The sequence below is a fragment of the Lucilia sericata genome, unplaced genomic scaffold, assembly GCF_015586225.1.
Source record: "Lucilia sericata isolate MDLA Ls3-8-SP2 unplaced genomic scaffold, ASM1558622v1 Contig000351F_arrow, whole genome shotgun sequence".
Classification (NCBI taxonomy): Eukaryota; Metazoa; Arthropoda; class Insecta; order Diptera; family Calliphoridae; genus Lucilia; species Lucilia sericata.
This window is the reverse complement of record NW_023994371.1, coordinates 80,568-92,500: the sequence shown is the minus strand read 5'-3', so window position 1 is coordinate 92,500 and position 11,933 is coordinate 80,568. Positions and strand designations below refer to the sequence as shown.

Genomic DNA, 11,933 nt, shown 5'->3' with positions numbered 1-11,933 from the left:
AATTAACCATATTAAGGCTTTAACACATATAACAAGTACTCTGCTAAATGTTTAACATTTTACCTTATAGATTAAAGCACAAAAAAATATGATTGATTTCTATAATAACATATTGCTTTAGTCGTTCATAGCTGCTATGAAAATTTTAGTTAAAAATATTTCAAATTTAGTATAAAAGTTTAACTAAAAAACTCAAGTGTTTAATAGTTTGGCGATAAGATAATGTTTAATATAGAATTTATTATATTGGAAATAAGTTTTAATTGAATGTGCTATGAAAACTCCTAAAAAAAACATGTTTACTATTAAGCAATATAAAATTGATTAATAGAAATATTAACAGATGTTTTTTTTTTTTGCAATATCATTTCTGTATTATTTACGTATATTAGGCTGGGCCCTTTCGTTTGGCTGATATATTTTCAAATAACTATAATATTTTCTAAGAACTTTATCTGTGTGAACATGGATTCATGTCTAATAGGAAACATATCTGTTTGACTTGTTATCAGATTTGTGACGGATCCGATGAATCATTTGAATGTTAAGTCAACAGTATTGAATGGATAGCAAAAGCATGATAACTAGGCGGTAATAATATAACACAGATATATCATTATATTTAAAGTTAAAGCTGTCAAAACTATACTTTTATCATTACTGATTATAAAATTAGGTCATTATTTCGATAGTAACAAAATTAGAGTATATAGAATTTGAAGATATGTATATAATTTGGATCTTAAAAATACATACATATTTTACCTATTTTCTCTTTATATGACAAAAGAAACTTTAAATTGTGCCTATAAATAAAGCATTAAAATATTATCCTTTATTTTTATTTTTCTCTTTTGTTGCAACAAAACAGATTTTTCGTCATGGTAACATTAATAGAGCTTCCAGACATCTTTTTTGTTGATAATCATCAGCAAACTACATGCTCATCATACAAACACTTAAATTGTCATGAGGAAGAGATTGAGGAGTTTTATATGACTGAAAACATTTAAACAAGGGAAAAACTTATTATAGGGATGCCTTGGTTTAATCGACTGGAAGGTGATATGATTATAAATATGTACGAACATTTGTTTGTATCCATGACTTTTGTCGCGGAGGGAGGAGAGGGAGAGCAGACAGGGAGAGAGGGGAGGAGGGGGAAAAAAAGGAAAGAGGGAGAAACCAGAGGAACAGGACAGGAACGCCGGAACGAAAACGAAACGAACGACGAAAAAGAAACGAACGAAACGAACGAACGAAACAACGAAACGAACGACGACAACGAAAACGAACGAACGAACGAACGAACGAACGAACGAAACGAACGAACGAGACGAAACGAACGAACGAACGAACGAAGAACGAACGAACGAACGAACGAACGAACGAACGAACGAACGAACGAACGAACGAACGAACGAAAACGAACGAACGAACGAAAACGAACGACGAACGAACGAACGAAACGAACGAAACGAAACGAACGAACGAACGAACGACTAACGAACGAACGAACGAACGAACGAACGAACGAACGAACGAACGAAACGAACGAACGAACGAACAACGAAACGAACGAACGAACGAACGAAAACGACGAACGAAACGAAACGAACGAAACGAACGAACGAACGAACGAACGAACGAACGAACGAACGAACGAACGAACGAACGAACGAACGAACGAACGAACGAACGAACGAACGAACGAACGAACGAACGAAGAACGAACGAACAACGAACGAACGAACGAACGAACGAAACGAACGAACGAACGAACGAACGAACACGAACGAACGAACGAACGAACGAACGAACGAACTAACGAACGAACGAACGAAGAACGAACGAACGAACGAACGAACGAACGAACGAACGAACGAACGAACGAACGAACGAACGAAACGAACGAACGAACGAACGAAACGAACGAACGAACGAACGAACGAACGAACGAACTAACGAACGAACGAACGAAAACGAACGAAACGAACGAACTGAAAGAACGAACGAACGAACGAAAGAACGAACGAACGAACGAACGAACGAACGAACGAACGAACGAACGAACGAACGAACGAACGAACGAATCGAACGAACGAACGAACGAACGAACGAACGAACGAACGAACGAACGAACGAACGAACGAACGACGAACGAACGAACGAACGAACGAACGAACGAACGACGAACGAATCGAACGACGAACGAACGATACGAACGAACGAACGAACGAACGAACGAACGAACGAACGAACGAACGAACGAAACGAACGAACGAACGAACGAACGAACGAACGAACGAACGAACGAACGAACGAACGAACTAACGAACGAACGAACGAACGAAGAACGAACGAACGAACGAACGAACGAACGAACGAACGAACGAACGAACGAACGAACGAACGAACGAACGAACGAACGAACGAACGAACGAACGAACGAACGAACGAACGAACGAACTACGAACGAACGAACTAACTAACGAACGAACGAACGAAACGAAACGAACGAACGAACTAACGAACTAACGAACGAACTAACTAACTAACTAACTAACTAACTAACTAACTAACTAACTAACTAACTAACTAACTAACTAACTAACTAAACTAACTAAACTAACTACTAACTAACTAACTAACTAACTAACTAACTAACTAACTAACTAACTAACTAACTAACTAACTAACTAACTAACTAACTAACTAACTAACTAAACTAACTAACTAACTAACTAATGAAGGATTAAATTTAGACCGATTGTAATAAATTAATATACCATTATAAACTGTTAAAACCAAGTTTTATTGCGATTTTGAAAATGGACCTTATATGGTGGCAAGGGTGAAATGTTGTCGGACTTTGAGTATAATAATGATAAATTTAATAGACTCCAGAAATTGTTCTTTCCCTCTATAAAATTTTAGATTTTGAACAGAATTGTAAAGTAGCTGGAAAATAAATTGGAAATTAACACGGTTTTAAGTGAGGTAATCCAGGAGGCGTTGGCGATTTTAGAAGAGCCACTGATACCACTTCAAGCTCGACTGTTGTAAATCATAATTTAGAGACGCACAATTCTAGATGGCCTGGGAAGAGTGTAAAGTGTTAAGGGATCCGAAGAGTTATGTAGGAGAATATCAAAAGGATACATTTTTTTTTAAATTTATAACACAACTGAAATTAAAAAATGTAGTTTCTTATAAAATCTAAAAATTTCCCACTTTAATATTGGTCCCCCCTTAAGAATCGTTTTTGGTCACTATAGCATACGTTAAGTATTTATCAGATGTTAAAGAGATTATCATTAAGCTGCTTTATATTGTGTGTTTATTCTATTTTTCTATTTTTTCATCTTCGTTACAGTGATTTTGAAGAAAAGATAAAATTTCTATTAAGGAAATGACAAAAATTACTATTGTCTCTGCATTGTTCTCGACTTGGGTGATATTAAAGGTTAAGAACTAAGATGTTTAAAGACAACAGCAAAAAGGAAACGGACGGAAAAAAGAGGATATTTAATTTACTTAATAAACAATAAAACGAAAAAGAACAGGAAAAAAATACAGGATAATATTAAACTTGGAAAAAGGTGTGAAAAAATAATACAAAATTACCAGTAAATAGAGGAAGTTTTAGGATAAAAAAAACTGGAAGAAAAAAGTTGGACATTAACTACTGATTAATGATTATACGTTGGCATTATTCCCTAAAGGTCTACAAAAAGTAATTACATTTAGAAGGAAAATGTAAAGAAAAATTTAAGACGTTTATGTATTTTTTTATATGACAAAAAAAGGATATTTGATTTGACAATTTAAAATTTCTATTATTTTAAAAATGTCCTTGATTTCAGTTTCATAAATATTGTTGTAATTTATAGCTTAATTTGTTCGATTTTTATTTATTGCTGCTTTCAATTTTAAGTTTTTTTTGCTCTTTCCCTAAATATCCTTAAAGGATGTGTGTTACAGACATATGTACGTATGTATTTTTGTTCACTGATACATTGACACAATGAGCCATAAAGACATGTAAAAAGGAAAATATTTAGTGGTGGTTTTTATTTTTAAAAGGTTGAGTGATTCTGTTTCTTAAAAAAAATTGCCAAAACTTTGATTTGAAAAAAAAAAAAATGTAAAAATTAGAACATAAAAATTAATCTTCTTAATGTAATAAAGGTTGTTTAAAAAATAGAAAGGACCAAGTGTATGTGATCCCATTATGTTTTTCAAATCAGTTTAAAATTTACGATTGTGGTAAATGTATGACAATAAATCAACAGCAAACATGACAGGAAATTTTAGAGGGAGAGTCTCAATCAATTAGAGTATTCTAGTCTATAGTCTAGTCCATAGTCTATAGTCTAGTATAGTCTAGTCCTATAGTCTAGTCCTATAGTCTAGTCTATAGTCTAGTCTATAGTCTAGTCTATAGTCTAGTCTATAGTCTAGTCTAGTCTAGTCTAGTCTAGTAGTCTATAGTCTAGTCTCTAGTCTAGTCTATAGTCTAGTCTATAGTCTAGTCTATAGTCTAGTCTATAGTCTAGTCTATAGTCTAGTCTATAGTCTAGTCTATAGTCTAGTCTATAGTCTAGTATAGTCTAGTCTAGTCTATTAGTCTAGTCTAGTCTATAGTCTAGTCTATAGTCTAGTCTATGTCTAGTCTATAGTCTAGTCTATGTCTAGTCATAGTCTAGTCTATAGTCTAGGTCTATAGTCTAGTCTATAGTCTAGTCTATAGTCTAGTCTATAGTCTAGTCTATAGTCTAGTCTATGTCTAGTCTATAGTCTAGTCTAGTATAGTCTAGTCTAGTCTAGTCTATAGTCTAGTCTATAGTCTAGTCTATAGTCTAGTCTATAGTCTAGTCTAGTCTATAGTCTAGTCTATAGTAGTCTATAGTCTAGTCTATAGTCTAGTCTTAGTCTAGTCTATAGTCTTAGTCTATAGTCTAGTCTATAGTCTAGTCTATAGTCTAGTCTATAGTCTAGTCTATAGTCTAGTCTATAGTCTAGTCTATAGTCTAGTCTATAGTCTAGTCTATAGTCTAGTCTATAGTCTAGTCTATAGTCTAGTCTATAGTCTAGTCTATAGTCTAGTATAGTCTAGTCTATAGTCTAGTCTATAGTCTAGTCTATTGTCTAGTCTATAGTCTAGTCTATAGTCTAGTCTATAGTCTAGTCTATAGTCTAGTCTATAGTCTAGTCTATAGTCTAGGCTATAGTCTAGTCTATAGTCTAGTCTATAGTCTAGTCTATAGTCTAGGCTAGTCTAGTCTATAGTCTAGTCTATAGTCTAGTCTATAGTATAGTCTATAGTCTAGTCTATAGTCTAGTCTATAGTCTAGTCTATAGTCTAGTCTATAGTCTAGTCTATAGTCTAGTCTATAGTCTAGTCTATAGTCTAGTCTATAGTCTAGTCTATAGTCTAGTCTATAGTCTAGTCTATAGTCTAGTCTATAGTCTAGTCTATAGTCTAGTCTATAGTCTAGGCTATAGTCTAGTCTATAGTCTAGTCTATAGTCTAGTCTATAGTCTAGTCTATAGTCTAGTCTATAGTCTAGTCTATAGTCTAGTCTATAGTCTAGTCTATAGTCTAGTCTATAGTCTAGTCTAGTCTAGTCTAGTCTAGTCTAGTCTAGTCTAGTCTAGTCTAGTCTAGTCTAGTCTAGTCTAGTCTAGTCTAGTCTAGTCTAGTCTAGTCTAGTCTAGTCTAGTCTAGTCTAGTCTAGTCTAGTCTAGTCTAGTCTATAGTCTAGTCTAGTCTAGCCTAGTCTATAGTCTATAGTCTATAGTCTATAGTCTATAGTCTATAGTCTATAGTCTATAGTCTAGTCTAGTCTAGTCTAGTCTAGTCTAGTCTAGTCTAGTCTAGTCTGTAGTCTAGTCTAGTCTATAGTCTAGTCTATAGTCCAGTCTATAGACTAGTCTATAGTCTAGTCTATAGTCTAGTCTATAGTCTAGTCTATTGTGTAGTCTATAGTCTAGTCTATAGTCTAGTCTATAGTCTAGTCTATAGTCTAGTCTATAGTCTAGTCTATAGTCTAGTCTATAGTCTAGTCTATAGTCTAGTCTATTGTGTAGTCTATAGTCTAGTCTATAGTCTAGTCTATAGTCTAGTCTATAGTCTAGTCTATAGTCTAGTCAATTGTCTAGTCTATAGTCTAGTCTATAGTCTAGTCTATAGTCTAGTCTATAGTCTAGTCTATAGTCTAGTCTATAGTCTAGGCTATAGTCTAGTCTATAGTCTAGTCTATAGTCTAGTCTATAGTCTAGTCTATAGTCTAGTCTATAGTCTAGTCTATAGTCTAGTCTATAGTCTAGTCTATAGTCTAGTCTATAGTCTAGTCTATAGTCTAGTCTATAGTCTAGTCAATTGTCTAGTCTATAGTCTAGTCTATAGTCTAGTCTATAGACTAGTCTATAGTCTAGTCTATAGTCTAGTCTATAGTCTAGTCTATAGTCTAGTCTATAGTCTAGTCTATAGTCTAGTCTATAGTCTAGTCTATGGTCTAGTCTATAGTCTAGTCTATAGTCTAGTCTATAGTCTAGTCTATAGTCTAGTCTATAGTCTAGTCTAGTCTAGTCTAGTCTAGTCTAGTCTAGTCTAGTCTAGTCTATAGTCTAGTCTAGTCTAGTCTATAGTCTAGTCTATAGTCTAGTCTATAGTCTAGTCTATAGTCTAGTCTATAGTCTAGTCTATAGTCTAGTCTATAGTCTAGTCTATAGTCTAGTCTATAGTCTAGTCTATAGTCTAGTCTATAGTCTAGTCTATAGTCTAGTCTATAGTCTAGTCTATAGTCTAGTCTATTCTAAGGTCTAGTCTAAAGTGTAGCCTATCGAGTTTCATTTTTATATTGTTTCCCCATTCGGAAGTAAACATTTACATATAAATTCGTTCAGTGTATTTGAATTTAATTACCAAATTTCTTTCTATTTAGTTTTTAAAATTATTAAAAATAAACAATTATTTTATTTCATAATAAATATTATTTTTATCTATAAACATGCACTGCAAATCGCAAACGGTCATTCCGAAATGTTCATTATATGCCAAAACCTTCAAGAAAACACAACTTCCTGTTTACGATGCTTTCGGACCATTTCCCGATGAGCCCCTGATGTCAGGCATAGATCGAGTTTTATTTTTCTTTGGAGGCGGTAGAGTACAAAAATATTTCAATTCCGAATATTCCTCCATAGAGGAAGCTAGCAAAAGTGGTTGTTCCTCAGTGGTAAAATTTGAATCATTTTGTAAAGATCGTAAGGTGCTTGAGAAATGTTTAGTTAGAAATTCACCAACCTACAGTGTGATTCAAAATTGCAAATGTTGTCAATTTGATGATGTGTGTTCGCAGAAAAGTTTAATTTTTCGCGATTCCAAACTAAGTCCGAGAAAATGTATAAAAGAAAATTCGAGCAGACAAGAAAGTAAAAAAGTTGGCATACCTTTGAGAGTTTTAAAAAGATCATTTTCCTTGTGCTCCTTAGCTTGTCGCAAACTTAAGGAGAAGTTGTCATTGGCATTGCCCTCAACCATGACCACGCCTATTATTGAACCACATTGGTTGTGGACTAAAGTCGAAAACTATTCGAATGGTTGTCAAGTGTATGAAATATTTAAAAATTCCAGTATAACAACTCATCCCACAAAATTCGACACCTGTAGAGCTTCAAAAATTATATTTGTTATATTACCCACTGGTATAATAATGCCTTTTGAGACCCTACCGCGTCATTGAGTTATTTTTAAACAATTTTCATCTGTTTTTTGTAATTTTTATATTGTGTTGTTAATCGTTAAATTGGTAAAAATGTAAATGTAAATTTATGTAAAATTGCGATTTTATTTTTTATTTTTAATTATGAGTTATGAAGACGAGGTAACATTCCCAAAATATCGCAAAAATATTTCTTCTTTAATGAAAATGTTCAAATATTTTATTAGTTCTGAACTTATAATGGTGTTTTTTAATTTTTACCAGATGTTCGATCTCAATTCCTGTGCCCAAAACTTTGGTATTGATTCAAGTCTCATATGCTTTTTTACTATAATGTAGGGTGCGGTTTCAGTAAATCAAAACAAAACCGAAAAAAAAAAACTAAAAAAAGAAAAATGACAATTTGTATAAATTTCCAAAATTTAACTCATTTATTCTGGACCACAATTATAGTCCTAGCATTCTATGTATTATGGCTGTTATATAGTGTCGCTAAACAATATCGCTTAGATCGCTTTGCAAAACTGGAAGCCACACAAAAATTAAAACATAAAATCGAATCGAAGAAACAGCAATACATATGGGAAGCGGACAATTCTTCGAAACTCAGACAGCAATTACGGCAGCAGTCGCTGGATTAAGAAAACTAATCAAAATAAGATATGAGATCTGAAAAGACGGTGGTTATACCTGATGGTTGATCTTGATCAAAACCAATAAGGAGTACAAATGGATTCTTAATCCATAATTAGATAATGAGGTGAAACCATTAAGTCCCTAACCTATGTATCAGTATTTTACTTTATTTCGGATTGGAAAGGCCTTGAGTGGAGCAGTCAAGATGTATTAAAGTGGTTTTTATATTAAAGTTATAAAGTTGAATTACATTTTTCGTTTTTTGTTATTATTAAATTATTTATTACAGAAGTTATGTTCGTTTTGTTTAAAATCAATGAGGTTAAAGGTCAAATTTAGAAATACTTAAAATTGTGCGTAAAATATTCATATATTAATTTTCTCATTTCAATTTTATATTTTGAATTACTTGTTTTAAATCTTAGCTCAGAATCACTTTATGATCCAGCTAAATGATGTCTGATGATGATTCCCTATAAAGCGAATTATTAATTCTAGCAAATACTGTTGACTTTGGTTCATAAATGTTATTCTTTTAATGATCATAAATATCATATTTAATAGCAATTTAAGGGTCAATAATGAAGAATGTTATATTCTTCTGAATTTTTGTCGCGATTCATTATATTACTCATTTATTACTTTTTCGCTGAATTGCATTAATATTTTATGAATAAAAGCTATGTGATTTCGGTAAAAGCCCCTTTTATGGGCTCCTAGGTCTATTGTGAATTTTATCATAATTTCTACTGAATTCTGGGAATACTTATCGCACATGTCTGCCATTTAGTTTCTAGAGCATTGCATTTAAAATCCAATGGATAAGGCTAGATTGCCTCAGGGATAGGGACCCTGAATTTATATATATATTTTCCCGAACCATTCAACTGATGTTCATTAGTGTTACAAATGGGAATATAAAAAGGAAACCCATTTTTATGTTCGGACTAAATCTATATCTATATATAGGGACTATATATTAGAATCGAAATGTACCACAGTACCTCTATTCTCCAGTTAATATACTAGTCAAAAGGCTACTCCACAGAGTAGTTAATAGACTAGTCCAAAGAATAGTCAATAGACTAAACAATAGTCCGGTTTTTAGAATAGTCAATAAACTAGTTTCTCTAGTTTATAGACTCGTCCACAAACTAGTTAATAGACTACTCAAATGACTAATCCATAGACCTAGAATAGAATAGTCAATAGCTTCATTAATAGAATAGTTTATTCTCTATTTCGTAGTCCCAATAGACTAGTCAAATGACAACTCAGTGGACTAGTCTATAGTCTACTCAATAACGTAGTTAATAGAATAGTATATTCTCTAGTTCGTAGACTCGTCAATAGACTAGTCAAAAATTACTGCATGGACTACACAAAACACTACTCCATAGATTAGTTAATAGACCAGTCAATAGAATAGTCCATGGACTACTCAATAAAATATTCAATAGATTAGTCAATTCCCTATTTCGTATACTCGTCTATAGACTATTCTACAGACTAGTCAAAAAACTGATCCATGGGCTAGTCAAAAGACTACTCAATAGTCTATTCTCTATTTTATATACTTGTCAATAGATAATTCAAATAATTACTCCTTGGACTAGTCCATAGTCTACTCCATAGACAAGTCAAAAGACTACTCAATAAAGGAGTTAATCGATGAGTCAATAGTCGATAGACTAGTCTGTTCTATATTTCATAGACTAGTCCATAGAATAGTCAATAGGCTAGACAATTGTCTAATCCATAGACTAGTTAATGGAATATTCATTATACTAGGCCATTCTTTCTTTAATAGACTATTCCATAGACTAGTCAATACACTAGACCATAGACTGGAACATAGACTAATCTATTGACTAGTCCATAGAATAATAAATAGACTACACTAGTGAATAGAAACGACTACACCACATACTATTCCAAAGAGTGATCAATACATTACACAATAGACTGGTAAATGGAATAGTCAATAGACTAGTTCATTATCAAGTTAATATTTAGACTAGTCCCTAGATTAGACCAGACCATTGGACTAGACCATAGACTAGTAAAAGGGTAAGTCCATTGAATAGTTAATAGATTAGACCATAGACTAGTCATTAAACCAGCAATGTACTAGTCAAAAGACTAGACCATAGATTAGTCAAAAGGCTGGTCCATGGACTAGTTAGTAGTCCATAGACTATTCTGTAGACTAGTCAAACGACTACTTCATAGAGTAATGAATCAATTAGTTAATATACTTAATATATATTATGTATTAATTAATATAATAGTCAATAAATTAGTAAAAAGATAAGTTAAATAGACTACTTCATAGTCTAGAAAATATACTAGTCCATAGTCTTGTTTATAGATATAAATAGCGAAAGGAAATTTAGAACTTTTAACCCTAATAAGTACTATTTTTGAAGTTTGTACTATTTCTATTCACAATGCCTACCATTTCCATCCATTCTCGCTGGTCTGCACCGTTTAATACTCGTATTCTGAATCTACTCTATAACTTAAAGCTAAACAAATAAATCAAATCCTAAATAAAATCATTAATCAAAAAATCTTTAAGAGAACATAAATGTAAATAAATTTAAGAACAATCATTGCAATAAGCCAACAACAATCATATCAGGGAATAAAATTAAATTTCCTGGGTAATTTTTTTCAAACATCCTTTTTCTAACCCTTTTTTCACAAAAAGTAATACATAATGTTATTTTTCTCAGTCTAAGTGTATCCTGCTAAACAAAGTGACAATTTATATTGAGTTAATAGTTAAAGTCACAGGATATATAATCATATTCATTAACTCGGCTTGTATACTATTATTTATATATATATCTCCCCCACTTAAATAAAAATTCACATACATTTAGTTAGAAAACAAAAACGCCCACCTGTTTCCAGGTTAAAAATAAATATGTGCTCTAGGGTGGTTGTTTCGTAGGTTGGTCGGTAGTGTTATGCTGCTAAAAGTGGGTGGATGGGTAATGTTGTCGTACGTACAGACATATGAGCAATAACTGATGTTGGACTGATGATTTTACTTTGATGACAGATTATATTCATTACCACGGTTTATGTTTTTTTCTGTGTATGTATTCTCGTCTGGCTAGATTTTAAGGTATTTGTTACCATATCCATGACCAAGTCAGTTTGTCTGTTTTACAGACCGTCAGTCCGTCGTTTCATTATCTATCTATAAACACACAGTTATTTGAGTTTATTTTTTTTGTGACTAAATTATTATTTGAACGTTTGTTGTTGATGAATGATAAGAATTTTTCGTCAAATTTTTTTCACCAAATATAGGGGGGAATATAAATGAATGTCCTTTTTTTTTTGTTGGAAATATTCCCACACAATGTAAAAGTAAGCGGAATTTTGTTGTTGAAAAGCATTTTGTATGTTGCATGTTAATTATAATGTTTTCTGGTTTTAATATTTTTTTGCTGGTCTTTTATGTAAAACATTATAATAAACATTTAACAAAAATGTTTCCTTATTAACCACATACACATTGGGGGGGTAGAGGGAGGACAAAAATTCCAAACA

At 32.5% G+C, this 11,933-nt stretch overlaps 1 protein-coding gene across 1 annotated transcript; it reads left to right on the top strand.

The window, feature by feature from the left end:
• Window positions 1-6,941: 6,941 nt before the first annotated feature.
• On the top strand, window positions 6,942-7,786 carry LOC119603997. Its single transcript, XM_037956309.1, has 2 exons — window positions 6,942-7,440; window positions 7,501-7,786. The coding sequence occupies exons 1-2, from the start codon at window positions 7,017-7,019 to the stop codon at window positions 7,749-7,751; spliced, it is 675 nt and encodes a 224-aa protein (XP_037812237.1). The 5' UTR covers window positions 6,942-7,016; the 3' UTR covers window positions 7,752-7,786.
• Window positions 7,787-11,933: the final 4,147 nt, after the last annotated feature.